The sequence below is a fragment of the Engystomops pustulosus genome, chromosome 4 (genome assembly GCF_040894005.1).
Source record: "Engystomops pustulosus chromosome 4, aEngPut4.maternal, whole genome shotgun sequence".
NCBI lineage: Eukaryota > Metazoa > Chordata > Amphibia > Anura > Leptodactylidae > Engystomops > Engystomops pustulosus.
This window is the reverse complement of record NC_092414.1, coordinates 185,963,182-185,985,244: the sequence shown is the minus strand read 5'-3', so window position 1 is coordinate 185,985,244 and position 22,063 is coordinate 185,963,182. Positions and strand designations below refer to the sequence as shown.

General features: G+C 42.9%; 1 protein-coding gene across 3 annotated transcripts in view; it reads right to left on the bottom strand.

Annotated features, from left to right (window-relative positions):
• SLC23A2 (solute carrier family 23 member 2) overlaps positions 1 to 22,063 on the bottom strand; it is an 86,797-nt gene that overhangs the window by 11,810 nt on the left and 52,924 nt on the right. For all 3 annotated transcript variants that reach the window (XM_072148896.1, XM_072148894.1, XM_072148895.1), the window contains exons 4-10: positions 21,571 to 21,687; positions 13,390 to 13,547; positions 12,201 to 12,289; positions 9,290 to 9,342; positions 6,427 to 6,608; positions 5,132 to 5,252; positions 3,605 to 3,761 (exon numbers count right to left, since the gene is read on the bottom strand). In XM_072148896.1, coding sequence (XP_072004997.1) covers positions 3,605 to 3,761; positions 5,132 to 5,252; positions 6,427 to 6,608; positions 9,290 to 9,342; positions 12,201 to 12,289; positions 13,390 to 13,547; positions 21,571 to 21,687 — 877 coding nt within the window. The remainder of the gene's footprint in view (positions 1 to 3,604; positions 3,762 to 5,131; positions 5,253 to 6,426; positions 6,609 to 9,289; positions 9,343 to 12,200; positions 12,290 to 13,389; positions 13,548 to 21,570; positions 21,688 to 22,063) is intronic.

Here is a 22,063-nt window from a genome sequence, read left to right as displayed (position 1 = left end):
CCATACCCGAAATTTGGTGCTATATCCCATCCTATGTAATATATGGAAGGGTATGGTTCCCCAGAGCAGGGGTAGGGTATTACACAACAGAGGAGTTTTATTTGTGACCCTCCACTGTGACCCCCATGTGTCCTTACAGAGAACAGTCAGGGGACAACCCCTTTAAGGCTCATCAGCGATGAAGTTAAATGCTAACCAGGTCCTTTGTCATTTCATTGTAACTTTATGCTCCAAAAGGTTTCTTTCCCTTTTATTCTAAACCATGCAAATAAAAAGTGACTTCAATGTTAGTCCATTAAATCAACTACATCATATGGTAACCCTGCAAAAAGAGCATCCACCCCAAAAACTGGAATACAATAGAAGCCTTTGAGTCATCCTGCGGTTTGTCTGTTCCCATATATTATCTGTTTTCAGGTAAGCGGGGTGACAACAGGTTTTCGGAAGGCAGGTGTCAACTGGGCCAGAGGCGGTTCTTAAGTTGCATTTGCATCGAAGTCGGAACAGGTATATTTTTATACTATTAAGACCAGTTACACACAACCGTGTGCACCCCTTTTATATGTGCCTTATGGTGGAAAGAACCCACTGGCTTCACACAGAGCAGAGGACGGGGGTCCCTGCATTATATAGAAACATAATGCAGGGACGTTCCCTCTGCCGGCTGAACAGTTGAGCCGGAACTGTATTAACAATTACAGTTCCGGCGCAACTGTTTGTCCGAAAAAGGGAACATCTTTGCATTATATTTCTATATAATGCAGGGACCCCCGTCCTCTGCTCTGTGTGCACCCCATGGGATTGTGCCACCATACAGCACATATACACGGGCTGCACACATTCGTGTGTAACTGGGCCAACACCTGCAGAGGAGTTGTGAACAAGTATTAAAAATGGTTTCCCAGGTGAAGCCGGAAGAGGCGAAACCTGTCAGGCAAGGTGTTCTGGTGGCCAAAGGACTTGTTGATTTCATTTGTCGCTTTTACACATTAAAGCTTCTTTTTACTCTATATACCCAAAGGATTTCCACACGTCTTTGCCCGATTCTTATTAGAACCCATTGCAGGAGCCCAGACACAGGAGTGAATTGGCCCCGGCGGTGGTGCCGCACCATTGTGCACGGAATTTCTTTTGGATTGGAATTCTCCTCTCTCAACAAAATAACAGCGTTGGGACATGGTGCATTCAAAGTAGGATCCGTCACAAACTGGTAGTACTGACAAATTGTACTTTTTGGTTTCGGGAGTGAAACCACTTGCCATTTGCTCCCATGTTGTACTTGCTTTGGAAACACTATTCTTATTTTATCATTTTTCATACTGATGATTTATCCTTTGAGGAAGTCATCAGTTTCATTCAGCAGGGGCCCAAGAAGCCCCATAAGTTATACAGAAGCAAAAGGCTCCAGCCACAGAATAGTTGTCATGACAAGGGGAGAAGCAAGAGAAGGATTTTAATGGCAGGTATTTTTTGTACAATGGCCCCATAGAAGTTTATTGTCACCCAAGTCACCTAAAAAAAGAATACACTAAAAACAGGCCAAATGGTATTTATAACAACCGAAGTTAAAAACTCAGAAACCTTTTATGTCATTTCCAGGCCAGATGCTTTTTGAGGGTTAACACTTCTGTACACAGACTTTGAACAAATTTCATTTCAAGAACAACTTTTTCTTTTCACATTTTTTTTTCTACTTGTAGTGACCAAAACAACATATTAAGGGAATATACAAGGTTACCTTGAGGTCTACAAGAATCGTTGTCATATCATGATGCGTCCTGAAACCAGCGTTCGAAAACACAAGATATGCAAGCCCCTGTGTACACTGCTCTAATGGAGCGATAGCCACAAGCGCTGATATTTAGGCTGTAACGGCAAAAGTACAAGGTGATTTCTACAGGGCTTAGCCTAAGCGTTCTCCAGTACAATCCCAGAACAGCCAGTGGGGGGCAGTAACAAACACGGCAACATTATTACTACTACCGCCCCTGTTTTGTTGTCGGTGGGGTCTGAACACACACAATATTTGGCAGAGCAGTGTACACAGAAGAGTGCGGTCTAGTGGATGGGCACAGGCTTAAAGGGCTTGTCCTAAAATAAGACATTTTCATTTATCGACTAGATAGGCGATACATTTCAGATCATTGGGTGGATGCCATCGATTATAAGTCGTGTTTCCTATAGTGTAATGGCGTGCAATGATGCTTGTTGCCCCTCAGTTGACAGCCTAGGGGACTGGCGATAGCAGTCGGGCACTATAGTCCGTAATAGCACGACAGCATGGCACCACTACATATTAAGTATCTTTAAAGGATTGATGTGCCCCTTACTTACCATCATTGATCAGTCCCCTAGTGACTTAAAAAAGCAACACGCAAACACAACCATCACTATTCAAATGGGGCACAATGGACCCCCCATTTTTATGATCGCTTTGCGGACCCCACCCCCAGTGATTAGACATTTATCACCTTTCCTGTAGATACAATATAAGTTAATATTGTAAGTCAAGCCCTTTAACCCCGTGCCAGTTGTCAGTGGTTATTAGGGTACAGGTTAAGGGGGCTACTCTTATATTGTACAAATTAAATATTTTCACTTTGTATTACATGTATTAGGCTTTGTTCACATTCACGTCACTAAGGCTTCTATTGGAAGTATAGTTCCTTACAGATGCCACTGTAAAAGCAATTCTGGAGATGTATTGCCCATGTAGTGGATTAGAGAGGATCCTTACTTTTATTTACAAAAAAAAATTTAAAAAAAAGGGAAAAGTATGTAAAAAGGGCATATGGCACTTGCCCTATGGAGGTTTCCTGGAACATCCAACACATGACATGTGAACAGAGCCTTATACAAACACTGCGGCTTTAACATTAAAATGTGCATTTTATAAGTAGAAATTAAAATTTGCAGTGGATTCCCTCATGGCATTACCCAATGTAAGATGTGCAAGTAAAGTATGCAGATTTTACATGGGGCTTGTGCTTGGAGCACACTTATGCCATGTGTGAATGCCACCTTAAAGTGAGGCTCTGTATTTGTCTTTATACAGTAGACAGCCAGGATGATTTCACTTATCACTAGGCTTAAAAATTCTGACCATCTGCTTTATCATCAGATTTCCTCCCATTTGCACAGTATGAGCAGATAAATTTTATTCATTTGATAAAAAAATAATATCAGTAAAGTTCGGAAAAGATGTCAGATAAGTGAAATCCCAGGTAACTCTGACACTGCATAAGCCTCCAAAGTTTCCTTCTTTACACAATGCCATTTTGGGGAAAGCCCCACAACTCTTTGTATAGTCTGCGCCAGGTGATACCTGGGCCAGGTGTAGTAACTACATGCAGAGAGCATTTCCTATACAGGTTCCCAGGCAGCTTATCATCATCATAAAACTTATGACATGTGAAAAGAGAATAGTGGTCGTTTACAACTACGTCAAAAGGCGCAAGTCAAACTTTGAGGGCCTATACAGTGCCAAGAGTCATTTTACAGGTCCAATATAGAGCCACGTTCTTATAAAAATAGATGAGCAAATTAGGCGAAGTCTATGTAAAGAAATGTAACTGTTCATGATACTGTATAGAACCATACTTACACGGGTAGGGAACTTTAAACCAAGGGGCAACAGCCAACACCCCTTGCCTGGCATCTGTGCGGGCATAAAACCCATACTTGCTACTATCTGGTGGGAAAACATCGGTCACAGTGAAGATGAAGCAGAGCAGCCAGGACACAAGGATAGCCATGATTATCTGTATTAGAAGGAGGGAAACAAATATTTAGTTCAACCCTTGCAGCTGAATTTAATATGCGTAGCCTTCCCTAGTAATCAGCTCTTTACCAGGGTAGGGGGGACATGTCAAGCAGCCTGCATCAGAAATCTCATTGCAAATCACAGGGGTTAATGATTTCCGATTTACTCTCTCCAGGAATGTGCTTTTTAGCTGGTGACAGGTTCCAATAGCCCATACTATGCCGATTTAAATAATTCCTGGGTCAGAATTCTGAATCATTTCAGTACTTGATGTAAGCTTAATTCACATTACTTGCCTGCAGCAGGTGGTAAGCCCCAGCTAAGGGGCAGTTGCAGCTTGTGTCTCCTCATACTTTCTTCCACCACTCCAAACCATCCCCCTTCCTCCCCTGCCTGCTCAATGTACATGACAGGAAGTGGGGAGGGAGCTGGATGAGAGGAGACGGAGACACAGGCACACACAGGCTGCAGCTGTCCCCTACCCGGAGACTCACCACACTGGCAGGGAGCCAGGTAATGTGAATGAAACTGATATAAACTACTGAAATGATTCAGATTTCTGACAAAGGCATTTTTTATAATCTGCATTATAAAAAAAAAAAAAATCACCAGCTAAAAGGACATTCCTGGTGACAGGTTCTCAAACAAGATTAACGGGTTGTACCAACTTTGTAAGTTATCCCCTGTCCATATGGGATAGAGGACAACAAGCTGGTGAGGGCTCCAACTGCTTGGATCCTCAGGGATCACAAGAAAGAACCCCCAGCTATCTGAAAAATAGAGGTCTAGTTCTCACTAATGGTTGGAGCTGCAGTACAAGCATCAAAAATTGCTGAAAACAGCACTCTGGTATCTCTGGTACTCCCATTCACTGTCTATTTGAGTGCCAGAAATAGCTGAGCTATGTGCTCTGCAATTTCCGTCACTCCCAAACTATTAAATAGAACCCTACTCCATCAAGTAGTGAGTACAAGACCCCACCTTCCCCATTCTCTGATTTCCTGGGTGTCCTGTTCTTGTGATCAGTAGAAGTCCCAGCAGTCAGACCCTAATCAATAAGCTTCTTATCCCCTCAATGTAGTGGCAAGCCTGCATGCTCTTCCTTCTGCTCCACCTATTAGGGAGAACAGGACCCCCTTTCTCTGGACTGCTGGGGGTACCGTTCTTATGATGGGTCAGTCCCTCACAGATCAGCTTATACCCTATTCTGTGGGAATAGTAAAGAACTTGCAAAGTTAGTGCAACCCCTTTAAATTGTTATTAGAATGGTCTGTGCCCCCTCTGGTTTATGGGATCAGGCTCAACTTTAACAGGGGGGGGTAATAATAGAGTTGACTTGCAATATGGTCATGGATTTCTGCAACTTACAGGAAACATCTTAAAGAGCTGTAACTTATAGGCCGTCCAACCCTTCTTGGACTTGTAGATGGGAAGAGGCAGCTTGACATTTCGGGCGTATTGAGAGAAAAGAAGGACCAGGAAAATGGTTCTGAAAGGAGAAGAGAAGAGAAACGTCATGTTAGGACATGGACACAAAGCTTTAGGAGTGGTCAACCTTCCATATTATGTCTTCTACAGAGTAATGTTTCCTACAAGTCAACAAAGAAACAGAAGACGAGATTTGGAGACAATATTAACATTAGTAATTTTCCTTGGCACAAGCCTCGGCTTCATCACAAGACTCAAAAGAACTGAGAAAACATTTTTCTGGCAAACTTGTAAAAAATGACATTTAAGAAAAGGATTATATTGTGTATTTAATTCCGTGCTGTACGCATTGGGGATTAATGCAGTAATTCTTATCCTACTGGGAAAGGATATTATTTTTGTCCTATTTATTGCTTCCAAGTACCTTATATAACCACCAAGTGTTCTGCATCATCTGACCCGGTGGATGTTTTGCACAAGAAGTTCGCAAAAATGTAAAGAACAAAATCAATCAAGATAAAGATAATATTGCAAACGGGATTATGGAGAGGCTCCAGACTCTCCCTGTTGGCAGATATTGGGGGAATGTAGGGTCACGCAAGTTGGATTTCAGTTTATCAGGTCATCTTGTTCTCAGGGAGATAACTGACAGCAGATAATGCTCCCCCCTCAGGACACATGCAGACTTACAGAGGGTATACTTATCAGAACACGCGACCATAGCGGAGAACAATCTCTCCAGACCCCTGCTTTGCTTAGCCTAGTGTGCACGTGTTAACAATTAGAAAAAGGGAGCAACTGCACCCTCTCCATGGCTGGCAATACACGTTAGATGGCTGTAGCATCACCATAATCAATAGGTTTTGCCAATATACATGTTAGGCTATATTCACACGATGTGTGCCAGCCGTACAGAAGGGCTGCTCACCACCACCCCTCTCCACAGTGATAGATGGTGCATGGCGCCGTATTCCAGGTACTGATAGGACATGTCCTATCTTTCTCCCGGCTATGGAACAGCACAGTGCCACACATGTGCGGCATCGTGCCTTTCCCATACGGCGCTGAGCACCCATTGCCGTCTATAGGGGATGTATAAACGGCCTATATACATCCCCCATACGGTTGTGTGAATATAGCCATACTGCATACAGTCAGAAGAGAATACAGATCACAGAGAGGAGCGAAATGATTGTCCTCTCCCTATACCGAGGACACACATACAATGTACTTACAGCATAGCAATGCCCCAGTGTTTGCCCGCTCTCTCCCCGGCAGCCTGGAATCCTGATAGTCCAATAAGAGACACAGTAGGAGTTATGGTCAGAGGTCCAATGTATCTCAACAAAGCTCCAGGAAGACCAAGAAAGCCGATGACCACTTCTATGAGTGAGGACATGATGATAGCGCCTTGTATCTACAAGAGAAAGCAATAGTGATCTCTTTGTTTAACTGGCAACAAATTACAGATGGACCCAGCAAAATTTGGGATCATAAAATCCAAACCAGTCTATAAAGTTCGACCTTATGGGTGACTGAGTGCAGTAGGAAAACCTACGGTATTTTACCAATCTTATACAGTTTTCATTTACCATAACATACAGCTAGGTCAAAGGTAGAAATAACCAGGTGGGAAACAACTAGATGGGGACCCTGGGATCTAATCCCACCACGGTAATCATTCTCATAGAGTCTAGAGGTTCTCCCCATGTTTGGGTGGATTCCCATAAGATACTTCACCACTAGAGATACCGTGTTTCCCCAAACATATGACAGTTTTTTATATTAAAATTTTGCTTCGAAAAAGGCACCAGGTGTTATTTTCGTGGATGTCTTATTGTTCCAGGAAAACAAAAATTCACATTTATTGGTATTTATAAACAAAAAGCACTCTTCGCAGATGATTTACTGCTATACATCTCCCAGCCCAGAATCTCCCTCCCCTCTCTCCTCAAGGAATTCGAGACCTATAGTCACTTGAGTAACTTTAAAATTAATTACAACAAATCCGAGGCTCTGAACGTCTCTCTCCCTGCTGACGAGGTCCAATCCATTAAGGAACACTTTCCCTTCCGATGGTGCCCTTCTTCCATCAAGTATTTAGGGATCCGGGTTCTCTCAGACCTAACCAAATTGTATAGCCTCAATTATTTACATCTGCTGGAGCGTACCATGAAAGACCTAGCGGCTTATGACAGGAAGAACCTTTCCTGGTTCGGCCGGATCAACGCCATTAAGATGGACATATTGCCCCGCTTTCTCTACTTATTTCAAGGAGTCCCTCTAGTCCCCCCTGCCACATTCTTCAAGTCAATCAGAACAGCGCTACTGCGCTTCATTTGGGGCGCTTCCCGGCCTCGGATCGGTTGGAGATACTTGATACGCCCCAAGTCTGCTGGTGGCATGGGGCTCCCAGACTTTAAGCTATACCACCAGGCATCCATCCTAACACGTTTGATAGACTGGCACTATCACATAGCCTCCAAACAGTGGGTCTACCTGGAGCAATACAGCTCAACGATACCTATCAAACCGCTTCCCTGGGTTTCCTCCCAGAATGTTGAAATAGAACCCCTGACTTTGTTCTTGGCCCAAACCTTGAAACTCTGGCGTTCCCTCACTCAACGCTCGATATTATCCAGGGCTTTAAGCCCACTCACACCCTTCTTCAGAAACCCGGATTTCCCCCCGGCCCTCTACAGACTTAACTTCCTAGGACACTCTGCACATGAGGACATACGTATGTACAATATAGTGGGTGAGGACCCAATCCCGACATATAATGAACTAGCAGACCTGTCTGCTTCGGCGAACATCCCATGGCTCGAGAGTGCTCAACTAGGCTCTTTCCTTAGACAACCAGGTAACGCAGCAGCTTTCAATGCCCCTCTCACGCCCTTTGAGGACCTCTTCCGTTCAGCATCCCCTCCGGAACATTGCATATCCCAAATATACGCTCTCCTGATAAAAGAGTCCGACACTTCAACCCTACCCTATGTGACAAACTGGGAAAGAGATCTGGGAGTCTCTATCTCCCCTGAAGGTTGAGAAAAGTCTTTTTTATATACCCACAAACTGTCAGTAGCATGCTCCGCTCAAGAAAGAAATTACAAGATCCTGTCCAGGTGGTACAGAGTCCCTGCCTTCCTACATTCTATTTACCCCTCAACCCCAGACACGTGCTGGAGATGTGGACTGGACAGGGGCGACTTTCTACATATATGGTGGTCATGCCGTGGAATCTCTCCTTTTTGGGAACAAGTACGTAAAGCTACAAGTGACCTCACAGGTAACGTAGTCACTTTGACCCCGGAGGTGGCCCTCCTTTCCATCTTACCTGGGTCAGTAAAGAAACAAAAAAATAACTTGTTGAGATTCTCGCTCATTGCAGCCCGAACGGTCATCTCTAGGAGGTGGCGTTCACCTGTGTCTCCTTCCATCTCAGATTGGGCCCAAGAACTACAACACCTCTTTAGAATGGAGGAGATGGTGGCAGACACCTCGGGTTCCTCGAAAAAATTCCTAAAGCTTTGGCAACCTTGGCTGACATTCCGGGAATCCCAGGGATACAGAGATATTTTGGCCCAAACCCAAGTCTAGAGCGACTTGGAACGTCCTCCCCAAATGCCCTCTATTGCTAGCTATCCTCAGTTCATCCCTGTACATGGCCCGTCTCGCCATGCTCTGCCCCAAGCAGACATCCCACAGGACTCATGAGGTGTCTCTGATCACGTGAACTGATATTGGACACGAACATTTTCCTACCAACCAAATAAGAAACCACAAGCTCTTATTCTTTTGGTCTAGTTTATATCTTCTTTCTACTTCTATGCAAAATAATTGTCATTGCTGCTTACGGTTATGATAAATAAAATTGATTGAACATATAAACAAAAAGAAACATATCTGTAAGACAATTATGACAATTTCTGTAACATCCTTAAAACTCTCCATTTCTATTAGAATCATTGGCCCCAATCTATCATATCTACATACAGCGCTTTCTTTCAATGAGCCCCTCTTGTCCGGGTATCTGCTTAAAGGGCATTTGCATCGCAACAGTCACGGATTTCATCCCATGAATTCAAAAAATATTACCTCGCGTATCCTCGGCTGCCATATGTGCTCCGTTCCATTAGCAAAGGATATCTCTACAGAAAACAAACAAATCAAATCAAGATATCATAAAACTTATAAAATAATTTTTGAGCACCCTGATCCTTTCCTCCGGTTTCCTCCCACACTCCAAAAACATACTGGTAGGTTGTTTAGATTGTGAGCCCCACAGGGACACGGAACAATTTGTCATGCTTTGTGCAGCGCTGCGTAATCTGTAGGCGCTATATAAATAAAGAATTATTATATATTATCATTATCCTGACAATATTTGGGCCGGGATCCAGCATTGTCCTAAGGAGCCACAGTACCGTTCTTAGGATAGTTGAGGGGGTCCAAGAAGTTGGGGCACTAGTTATAAAGGGATGGGAAATTCTAATGTACCCATATATAAGGTTATTTCCAGATGCAGAGTAAGAACTTGGCTTAATCTTCCGTCTACATTGATGAAAAAGCTGATATAAAACACAAGATCCCCATCACATACTAACAATAACCACAACTGCTACAGAAATTCTGCTACTCTCTAATATTGCAATATTCCAAAACCTAACTTTAGAATTTCAATTTCAACCATAGCAAGGACACTATATTTTATTATCACCTGACAAGAAGATCTCCCGATACAAAACAGATTGATAACTAATGATTATCAATAACAGTAAGAAACTCGTCATAAAACCAATCAAATATTTCAGAAATGCAAGGATCTTTTTGTGCAAAAAAAAAAAAAAAAAAAAATTGAAATAAATTGAAACAAAAATGCTTCGAAGAACAAAGGAATGATTTTGCTGTCATGTGTCCTGTGCACCAGCAGGGGGTGATCTACACTAAAGAATCTCAAATACAGTGAACACCAAATCCTCAAAAGCAACGAACATGCAAAATCCAGAAACTCATAGATTTGCTTATGTCCTCACTGAAAATTTCCATTGATGATAGCACCAGGCATGTCTGATAGTAACATCTGATTTCTGACCTTCTTCCAGTTATCTCCCTGGTGTTCCAGAGAGGTTATGGAAGGTTACGAGATAACGGTGACCTCTCCAAGGTAAAGATTACCCATCATGGACTCCATTAACGGCTTATGGGAAAGTACTAGAAAATCCATAGTCATGTTTCAGTTGTTTAAAGAGGTATTTTCAACTCCCATCCAAATCATGTGACGCTATTTCCAAAGTCCCCAAATTCAATGTGGGTTACAAATACAGAGTAAAGCCAGGTCCACAAACCGGATAGGAAATTTAGGTGGTCCTATCCCCTTCTGTCAGTGGATGAAAAGTTTAAGCCTAAGTGATTATTGCTGCATTTTTACATGCAGATAAACATTATAATAAAAATAATAAAAAAAACTCAAAATTCCAGAACTCTAAAAAAGAAGGCAATTCAAGCCTCAAAAAGTATAGTAAAAAGTTTTTATTTATGCATTTTGTAGTATATGTGTAAAGTAAAATAATATCTACTACTTTACAATATATCAATATTGGACTATACCCAATTTTTTTTAATGAGAGGGCTATAATGGAGTTGTGAGCGCTTCTACAAATGTTTGGGGAATACCTCTGTAAGCATACATCAGAGATTTCTGGAAAATACCAATGCTAAAGTTATGACCAGCTGCCAGTTACAGAAGTTTATGGTCTATACAATCTTCAATTTATTAAGGGAAATCTACCCCTTTGAGAAAAAAAAAAAAAAACACCTAATAATACTCACCTCTGCTCCTCTTCTTCTAGATCTGGTTGCTGTCCTCCACTAGTCTTAAGGTGAGTATTTCTAGGTGTTTTTTTTTTCTCACTTTTTTCAGTTTTATTTCGGCCACAAAATGTTCAAAATTTGCTTAAAGGGGTTTATATTTTTCCTTGTTATTCCCTATCCACAGGATGAGGCAAATCAATCCAATCTGTGGTAGTCTGACCACTGGGTCCCCCACTGACCATAAGAATGGGGATCCAGTTCTCACTTACTGTTTGAGCATCAGTTTGAGCGTGCGTACTGCCAATACATAGGATCAGTGGAAAGCGCAGCCATAGCTCTCGGGTATTTCTGGCACTCTCATATATTCCCCATTAAAGTGCGGTGCTCCGCAAGCACACAAGCTGAACCAGCTACTCCATTTAGTAGTGACAACAGGACCCCCCCTTTCTCATGATTGGTAGGGTCACCACCTTCAGACCCCAACAGATCAGATTGTTATTTAGTATTAAAATTTGGTGCAGCCCCGTTAAAGGACATCTACCACCAAAGTAAAGGACTGAATGCAAACGAGCCTCAGAGGCTCCAAGTCTTATAGATGTTAATGGAGCCCCTCGGGTTCATTTGCATACAGTCTTTCATCCTGGCGGTAGATGTCCTTTAAGCCAATTTTGGCAGTTTTCTGGCTGAAATTAAACTTCATAAATTGAAGATGGTATTGTTATTCCCCATCGACATAAAACTTGTATAAATTCCTTCCTCCATCATACAGCTACAGCTATATAGTCACCAGACGCTCTATGGTCCCGAGTCCCCAGCGGCCATTGTGGGTCCTTGTGTAAACAGCTCAGTTCCTGAGAACGTGACCTCCCGTTCATGGAGTTTCGTCTACTTAACTTTGCTGTTTCCAATACAATTTTGTTTTGCTAAATTCCTTCCCCCTCCATCTGCTTAAACCCAAAGTCTTCAGTGTCAGAGATTATATACATTCTTGCCCTTACAAAAGGTGCCCCTGCTCCCTGAGGAGAAATGGATTAAGAAGCTGCCAGCAAGGAAAGTAATCCCGGGAGAGTCTCACGCCAGTTCTTTCCACTGCTCTGCCCTCCTGGTCTGGTGCCGTCCGCAAACACAAAAGACCGCAGCAGGGTGTGACAAGGGGCGAGTGATATCAGATGGCCCAAATCTGCCGCATATTTACCTGTAGTATTACATTTCCACTTCTCAAGAGATAGGATGGCACGGGCTGGAGCCAGGAAAGCAAACGCACTTGCCTGGAACAAGGGTAACCTGGAGAGAAAAGCGAAAATGCAGATGACTTATCTGTACGTGTAAGGACAAGGGGGCGCTAACCGTGGCTGGACGCTACCATAGCGCATATAGAAAGATTATACAAGACGGAAAGAGCCCTTATACTTTGAAATCTCCCTGCGATTTTCCAAAAATGCACAATTTTTTCCCTAGCCTGCAGACCACGGCCTTCCATAGAAGTCAATGCGTCCAGAAACGTATGTCGATACAATACTGAGGTGTTATTTTGCGGATGAGAATTACCCCAAATGACCCTAAATCTATAGTACGTTATTATAAATTTATTAAACCTAGGCCCTTTCTATGTTTACGAGTCTGGTCAGACTAAGGGAAGGCAACCAACCGATTGGGAGGGCGGCCCACCCTACCGCCTGCTTATAGAACCAAGCCAGCATTTTCTAACCCTTTCTGTGTTGTATATTTAGAAAAATAAGGAAATTAAATTTGAAAAATGCCTGCATTTATTGAACAACCCACACATTTTGTAAATTTGTATTACTTTGTCCCTTGAGTCACTTGCTCTATGAGGCTACACTTCTGGAATGGCCTAATAGAAAGATGCTACAGGCAGCCATGGGGTCCCTCAAAAGGACCCCTGAGCTGCATGACATATCTCAATTACCCGCCGTAAAAAGTTGATCCGCCAAGCATTAAGGGGTTAATGAATGTAGTTTCTTTCATATCATGTTTGTTTCACAAAGCCAAAACTTTTAAAAAGATAAAAAAGTCATTATTTTGGATCGTGTTGGATCGTGCTGTGGAGCTGGATTTGGTATGATTACGACAAGCCGTAATTCCTCCAGGTGAGCTGACTTTCCTTCCAATTCTTGTACAAAGCCAAAATGTTCTGAATTGGCCTCAGGGAGTAAAATGGTTGTTGTTGCTTGTTGAAACCAATCAGAACTCGTCTTAAGAAACTCCACTGTGTTTTAAGAGCTGATAGCTGCGCTATGATTGGTTGACAAGAACAACAAGACAATTTACTGCTTTCTGCCATATCTTTGAGGTATGTGAAGATCTGTGTGCTAAAGTTTTGGTTTAAAAAAAGAAAACAAATAAAATTTTAGGGTTAGACTCACCTGCAACCGAAAGTGGTCTGAAGCAAAGTAGTGATTCCTACACAGAAGAAAATGGTCCCAATTAGCTGACTGGTAGCCCACTGGTCAAAGCCAACGCACATGGCCTCTGCAAGCAGGAATGGCACAGCCACCGTCCCACTGAAGCAGGTCAGGTAATGCTGAAACACAGAGATACAAACATCAGCTCGCTACACAGCCATACATATATTTTAAGAGGTACTCGGTCACCAAATTTTGCAGCATTGAATTACCCACCCCCTCAGGCAGAGTAAGAAATGCCCTTCCTGGAATTTTCAGTCATGTGAAATCTCACAAATGTATCTATTTCGGAAAAAAAAAATAATAATCACCTCCACATCAATATGAATATGAGCTGAGAAGAGTCATTTTTTCACGAGATAAGTCACTTTTAATGGGTGTAGGGACACTGTCTCTTTAGACGCCTTTATCTTTGGTTCTACGGTACCCAGAAACAGGGTTCTGGTGTCATGTTAAAGGTAACAATCCCATCTTTGAGGCTGCTTGTGGTTCTGTGATCTATGTGAGCTGCAGATACAAATCTAGTTCCCATCTATTTCTTTAAAGAGGACCTGTCACCTAATATTTCGGCACTAGGAGCTGCTTCTAGTGCTTGAACAAACGCAGATAGGAAACCTCCGGTAACACTATCTAACACTGTGGTGGGGTACAAAGTAATCATCAGACCGCTTTCAAAGCTGTCCGATGTATTCATGAGGGGGCGGTCCGAGGTGTTGCTTCTTCCCAGTCACCGCCCCTAACCACGCCTCAACCCCGCCCCCTCATGAATACAGGATTACATTGTACCCCGCCGCAGTGTTAGATATCGTTACCGGTAACACTATCCTTCTAACACTGCGGCGTTTGTTCCGAAATTTTAGGTGACAGGTCCTCTTTAACTGCCTATTTCTCTGGTTCTGTAGCTTACACAACCATAAACAGAGATGAAATTCTTATTTATAAATATGACACCTAAAGCATTTTCCTTGGTTTTACAGAACTAAAAAGAGGGGAGTCTAAAGTGACATTACCCCCTGCAGCCTCTAAACTTGACTCATCTCAGGCAAAATACGACTCTGGAGGTTTTGTCTTATAGGTTATGGTTAGATTTCACATACAAGAGGGAGCGCTAGAAAGGATATTTCATACTCTACCTGAAGAGGTTTAATGGTGCAAAAAAAAACCTGGTGATAAATTCCCTTTAAGAAGGATGTACAGTGGTGTCATAAAAATCAGCATCAACATTGTAAACCATGCTGCAGCCCTTTCCTTTACCTCAGGAAAGGATATTGTTGGAAATAAAAAAAAAATTTTTTAAAAGCATTGGGGTACACACAGTAATACTAGGAAAGCTGTCAATCACGTATGTGTGGGCGGGGCAATCAGGACTCTTACTGTGTCTTCTAGGAGTCCTGTCAAGATTTACTCTGCTTTTTACATTGTTCTCCAAATAAACAGGTATAAAAGGTCAAAGTTTCATACACTGGTCACAGGGGGTGGATGCGATGCCTACCCTGACTCATTAAAGAAGCTTTATCTGGCCTAAGAACTATGTACACAGGTTAGAGCGGATAATGCGGCATGTTACTGAACACGCGCCAAGACAAGCATAGTAAACCAAGATGTTGATAACTCAGCTGCCTGACCCGCTCAATAATAAGCATTAAAAGTATAGGTGCGGCCTAGTAATGGCCGCATTGCATCACTCGCCTCTCATTACATCCAATAGTACAGTAATCTGTTACCAGGACACAAGTCACACACAAAGACGTTGTGAAACCAGATGTCACAACTCTTACACTTCCCCATAAGCTTTGCTTCAGTTTCTTCGTATTTATTATTTCAGAATACCTACCGGAGAATCCCTTAATCTGGATTAGTACACTAGTGCCTCTCCTCACGGGGCATCTCAGGAGACTGTAGTGTGTGGATTATAAGTGTGACTAGAGAACAGCGCGGCCATAAATAACTATATATGTCATATAATGTAGTAGGCCGCTACACAATGGCGGGGAAAGTACACCGTGTGATGAACAATGGAAAATTGCCTTAAAGTATAAGAGAAACATATTCCCCCCTTCAAGGGCTACCCCTACCTACAGTACCTGTAGATAGAGAGAAGCAGACCCGATGGTCCGTTTCAGGTTCGACCACCTAACAGGAAATCTTAAAAAAATAGCAATCGCTCTAAAAGGTCAAGGGGACACCATTAACGTAAATGAAGCAGAGCAGCTGCAGTACCACATACAGCCTGTGCACAGGTGAGGTACAATTTCTAGAAAAAAAGCAGCCATGTTTTATTCTTTATAGAGAAACTCATTTACTTGTCTATGAAACAAGAGAGCAGAACTGTTCTAGTTGTCCGTGGCAACCAATCAGAGCTCAGTTTTCATTTTCCCAAAGCTGTTTAGAAAATGAAAGCTGAGCTCTGATTGGTTTCCATGGGCAACTAGAACAGTTTTACCTCAGACACTTCTGACAAATCTCCACCAATATGTTTTGTATGTAAACAACGAAAAACATGTGGTGCTTGTTACCATCTGGATGAGTTTCAGTGAAACCTTAGATGAAAACGGCACAAGCCCCTCCAATTTCCAATTGAATTTGATACACAATACGAGGGGAATGTGTCCATTCTCTAAATTAAAGAGGTATTCCAGTGAAAACATGTTATCCCCCATCTACAGGGGCATAACCTGGTCATCAGATGGGGTCCAAGCAGTAGCGGATTATAATATAGGCTGTAGCACGCGGCCCATGGCCACCCAAACCACCAACAAATTTTATACTGAGAAGGACCTTATCCTTATATATCTGTTTATACTCTTGATACACATGTACACATGAGCCATTTCAGGAACTTTGAAGGTCCTCAAGAAGCTTGATTCTAGTACCGTGTGTAGGAAGTGACTACAGACTAGTAGGGGCTATAATATTCATACATTCGAGGGCCCAGGGCAGTCTTAATCCGCCCCTGGTTACGAGAATGTGGATTTGAACAGTGGAGCTGGCCGCACTTGTGCCTACAGCCCTATTCATCTCTATGGAGCTGACAGAAGTTCTGCATCGCCATTAGTACTGTGGGGGGATAGGATACAAGAGACTTCAAGGGGTATTCAAGGAATCAGCGTAATTTATAAACAAATGGGACCTTAAAATTAAGTTAAATTTAATTCGTTATTATTTAAAATTTTGCTCCCCTTAGCAGAAAAATCCTATTGACTTCCAATGTAAGGAAAAATTAAAATGCTACTGGCCATTTAATCAGTCTGTTGATTTTCTCAACAAACAGAAGATGGCCGCTGGTCACATGTCCACATCACATGTCTGGGCAGGTCATGTGATCACTACTACGTTTGGCTGTTGTTGGTTGGTTGCAGTGCATCAGTATGGCCAGTGTTGTGGTGATGGCAGTTACACACATTATTACTATGGTAACAGAGCAGGACAGTCTGTTACATCATCACTGGGAGCAGAGTATAAGAGGGAGGAGGAGTTACTGAGAACTAAAGGATCATGGGACTTGTGGTTTCCAGTGGCAGCCATCTTCGTGATAACTCCACCTACTTTAGAGAGGCCATAAAATTTTGTGAATCATAAAATCGAACTATTTAAGCTGCATTTTGTGACTAATGACATTGAGTTTTGTTATATTCATTTATTTATATCATCATGGGTTTTTGTATCGGGCGTTCATATTCCAGGAATACCCCTTTAAGTTCTCATGATCTGTGGGGGGGGGATCCACAATGAACAACAAGTTAAAGAGGATAACTTGGATATTACAGGAGTACCCCTTTAATGCTATAAAATGGGCCACTGTTTGGACCCTTAGTCTTCAATACTTTTTGTTCTGGCTGTTACTCTCCCATATGTCAGTCCCCCCACCCCCTTTTAAAAAAAATAGTAATTAATCAAACATGCGCTTTATTTGACTGTAATCTGCAAGCTTTTATTGAATCCCGAAAAATTGCCTAAATTGATGCAATTCAGGTCTCATTTCCTTTTGCCCAACCATATTAAGCGCATTTATTTTTACTCCTCTCATGTACAGCCCAAATGTAGTTATGGACAATATGCAACGAGCACAATAATAGTGATTTACGTAATGATCGCCCACCAGGAGAAAGACATTTTCTTTATTTTCATTCTTGATACATTATCCACAGGGTGAGTCACTCTCCAGAGTGAGGATTACATACACATGAATACAGAGGGCACGGAAAGACCGAAACGCGTAGATACACCGAATATACATAACCCCCGCACACACTCCACGATATTACAGCTATATTATTATCATCACAGGAAGTCTGCAGATATTAAGAAATGTTCCAGTTCTCATGAATAACATTGCTTCATTTCAGTGAATATTGGCAAATATGTCATTGGAACGAGTGATTGCCCATGTGACAGCAGAAATGCTTTATACAGAGAGGATTCTTTACTGTAAGAGCAGCCACTAGAAAACTCCACCACAGGAGCCAGTGACGGGTCACACAGGGGCTCAATGTATCATAGGTAATCATGATACTCAGGGATTGTGTCCTGTCCACTCAATGTGGTCACATACGGTCATGGACTGAACGTATTGGGCCAGTTAAAGCAAAACGAAAGTAATCCGTACTATGCGCAGATTGCCTCTCGAATGTGCAGGGTGTCTCAGACTTTTCACCATTGGTGCACGGTCTTGAAATATCTGGTGCACCCTGCAATGCTATGGCAGTGTGCACCAACTTTAACATTTCACAATTCTGTCGAGTCGCTATAATAAATGTGTCCCCCTTTAGGTTTGGCCATCTGGCTCCATGATGGTGCAGCGAGACAAGACCGTGCACCTTAAATCCGTGAGCTAGCGCCCATTTTTGCAGTTAACTAAAGGCCGACATTTACAGTCACGTGCATGAGACTTGTGGTATATCCCTATTAGCCCTAGGTCTTCTCTATCCAGAGCCACAGCAGCCGTAGTACTCCCCAGCTTTACTGAGTATGTGCCGTAGGTGTACTATGCCGGCTACAATGTAGGACTTTTGGGTTGTCCGATTTCCCAAATCGCCCTGATGGAAAAATTATCACCATTAGGCCAAACCAAGGCCATTGTGCACAGTCTGTGAATCCTTGACGGTTTGGTGGCCAGATTTCACATACTGAACACTGCTGGGAATCCAAATTATATATGATGCAAGGAGCCCCTGTGTAATTGGCCCAACAGCGCAGTACTAAAAACGTGATTAAAGTTTGGCTCTGTTGTTTTTTGGAACAGTCTCTGAGATGTGTCGTTGCGGGATTCATGGAATGATCACATTTGTGTGGTTTTAGCCCTACGCTAATGACAGCGCTGGAAGTGGTCTGGACTTGTATATTTAGATATAGGTTTAATTTACCCATATTTTTTCCATTAATTCTCTCCATGCCTCTTCCTTTGGTCAATTTCAATCTAATTTGCATATTCAGATTTCTCAGTAATCACTCCATGTTCCAATTCCATAACATTATATTTGCATATGTGTTTCACACCACTACCAGCAGTGTAATTTGATTATTAGGCCCGGAGAGACTTCCTATCGAGATGCTTTTTTCCACAGCGGGAACGATTGCTAGAAAACAAGCAGCCGCTTCCCCTCATGATAGGATAACAAGTCACATCACGTCTGCGCTAGTTATACTAACGAGGTAGGTATCCTAATAATTACAGATGAGCAGACCCGAACTTTATTTAGCAGCTCCTCCTATCCCAGACATGGTGCATGATTGGCTGCAGAGGAGGACGGCGAACGCAAAGTCCGTGTCCGCTCATCTCTACTAATAACTAAAGGAATTTTCAGGCTTTAACATATTGAGAAATGGACCTCACTATGAGATTGGTGGAGGTCCAGCACCCCCAGAGATCAACTCATAAACAGAGAAAGGAACAGTAGGCAGACAGTGACGTTCTCTGTGTAGTGGTGGTGACAGGTTACTGCACATCAGCTCCTATTCACCCGACCGACTCGGTTCGGCAGCTACAAAGAGGAATAATTTATGGAAAAGTCAGGGAATGAGCCTGGGAAGTAGTAAGCAAAGAGGTCAGTCTGTACGTCATGGTGATGCCCAATATTGGGCAGACTAAGTATAGACGTAGGGAAATAATCAGATAAAGAAGATGCTATCAGTACTCCCAGTCTGATCCACAATGACACACATCTCTGAGTCAGCCACGTCAGGATTCATCTTCCTGATACAAAGGCTTCAGGGAAGAGCTAATCCGAAGGATGGAAACATCTCCAGAGCTCAGTATTAACACGTGTGGTCCTCCAGCTACTACAAAACCCTCATACAGGCACCATTATGAAACAGGAACAAAAAATGAACCTACTATTAATTTTATTTGATTCCCAAAAGGTCTTAAAGATATTCATTTTTCATGCAAGAAACTAAAAGAGAAGCTTCACTTGCAAAGTAGTAATGAAGAATGTGAAAGGAGATATGGGGCAAGTGATGACAGCTTAAAGGGGTTTTGCCACGAAGACAAGTCAGTTCTGAGACCCCCACAGATCGCGAGAACGAAGGGTCCGACCGACCCTTTGCCGCTCCTCAGACTAATGGAGCAGACAGCCGCACATGACCGTTCTGCTCCATTAATCTCTATGGGGCTGACGGAGATCGGTGAGTGCGGCGCTCGGTGATCTTCGTCAGCTCCATAGAGATTAATGGAGCAGAACGGTCATGTGCGGCTGTCTGCTCAATTAGTCTGAGGAGCGGGGAGGGGTCGGTCAGACCTCTAGTTCTCGCCATCAGTACTGAGACCCCCACTGATCAGCAAGTTAGAGCGACACAGGAAGCTGGAGCCTATTACTTCCACTTTAGGTTTCCAAGCCTGACCACAATTTCCAGGAGGTCATGGAGTCCGCTTTATCGAATGAATGGCCTCCTCAATACAGAATATGGAACGGATGTCCCGTGTCTCAGGTTGCCGGTCATTGGATGAAGCGGGTCAAGTAACCACCATCCATTAACTTCGGATCGATCACAAGGTCTATAAACAGAAGTACTGATACAATGTGGGAAGCGGGAGCAGATTGAGTATTATTTCTCTTTTTTTTTTTTAATACTCTGTTCCCCTGGAGGTTTCTCCATCTTCACTGAAAACCCCCATTAATGGTTCCAAATGATTCATTACCTGAAGAAATTGGGATTTAAATGTAAAATCTGGAGCCAAAACCTCCAGCTACGATATATCGTGTATATTATGCGTTAATTGCGTCTTATATGGCAGGGGGGTCTTCAGGTAACCACGTGCACCACAGCCTACCACAGAACAACATACCTTCCATAAGTACAGCGTCTGATTTACCTAAAACAAAACCCATGGGGCAGGGAGGGAAGCAAAAAGTGGTGGAATGCAGATGATTTGCTCAAAGTTTTTTTTCCTCACCTTGGATCCTCGTTATCCATGGCCTCCTGCCTTCTACAATCAACTTTTAAAATTATATTAATGAGCCTTAAGAGTTCTGGGGGTGTTACTAGAGCCCCGCTATTCTGTAGCTTCCCAAGCTGCTACACTGTCTGCACTTCCTGATGCAATCTCACACAATGGGAGGGAGAGGGAGGGGGGAAGTGCACAACGTAACAACCTAAGAAGCTACAGCACAAATGATTTCAAATAAAACCCCCCAGAACCTTTATGGCTCATTAGCATAATTTTAAAAGCTGGTATTAAACGGAAGGAGGCCATGGATAATATATATAAGAATATAACCACAGTCACGGTGCCTGGATCTATGAGGAAGTGTCCCTGGTTTATCATGCTTGATATTGATGGTAGATTTCCTTTAATGGTTATCCCTTATCCATGTCACAACCTGCCCATCTATCAATAAGGATCAGTAGGGGTCCCACTGATCAGTGATCAGATTGTTATGTCCCCTGGCAATCAAACTTGGGACAATCTCTTTCATCTGTATTGGTGTTCTCAGGATGCAATTACAGTTTAAGGCCCCCTTCCAGCCTCTCCAGCCAAACGCATGCCGGACCAGGCATACTATCCGTTCGTGTGAAGGGGGCCTAAAGCTATGACAGAAAGAGGAGCTATACATTAAGGGGGTCCCCTTGAGATATAACTTGGCCCAGTACGTCACAAGTGAATGTTTGGAGGGTCTACAAAACTGAAGACATATATCCTACCTGTAAGCCGAGGAAAATACAGAGGTACCAGGGAGGGACGTCTTCCACAGTGTAGATCATGTCCATCCGCTGCCGGTCCAGGCTGCCCATGCTATCCAGGGTCTCTGCCAATGAACTCTGCAACAGACAAGAAGATGTGATAAGGAGACTTATACCGGAATCGGAGAGAAAAATATATCAAATATATAAGCAAAAGGTAAACATGGATCAGCAGGAAGATAAATATGTTTGGTAAATGTTTGACATCAGCGAGCAAACTCCTGCCTCTTCCAAGAAGCCAATGACTCAGCATCCGATAGTTTAGCACATTATCTCCAAACCCCGTTATTAGAGACCTCGCTGGCTCCCCGCGCCTGTGCCCTCATGCCTGACATTGGCAGACCCCAAACAACCTTGTCTGACGAGATTAAGACATTCTGTACTGATAACACGATTTCCAGGCGGCTCTGACACCTTCCTGCACAATCCTTGCGTAGAGGAAACCAGAGGGGAC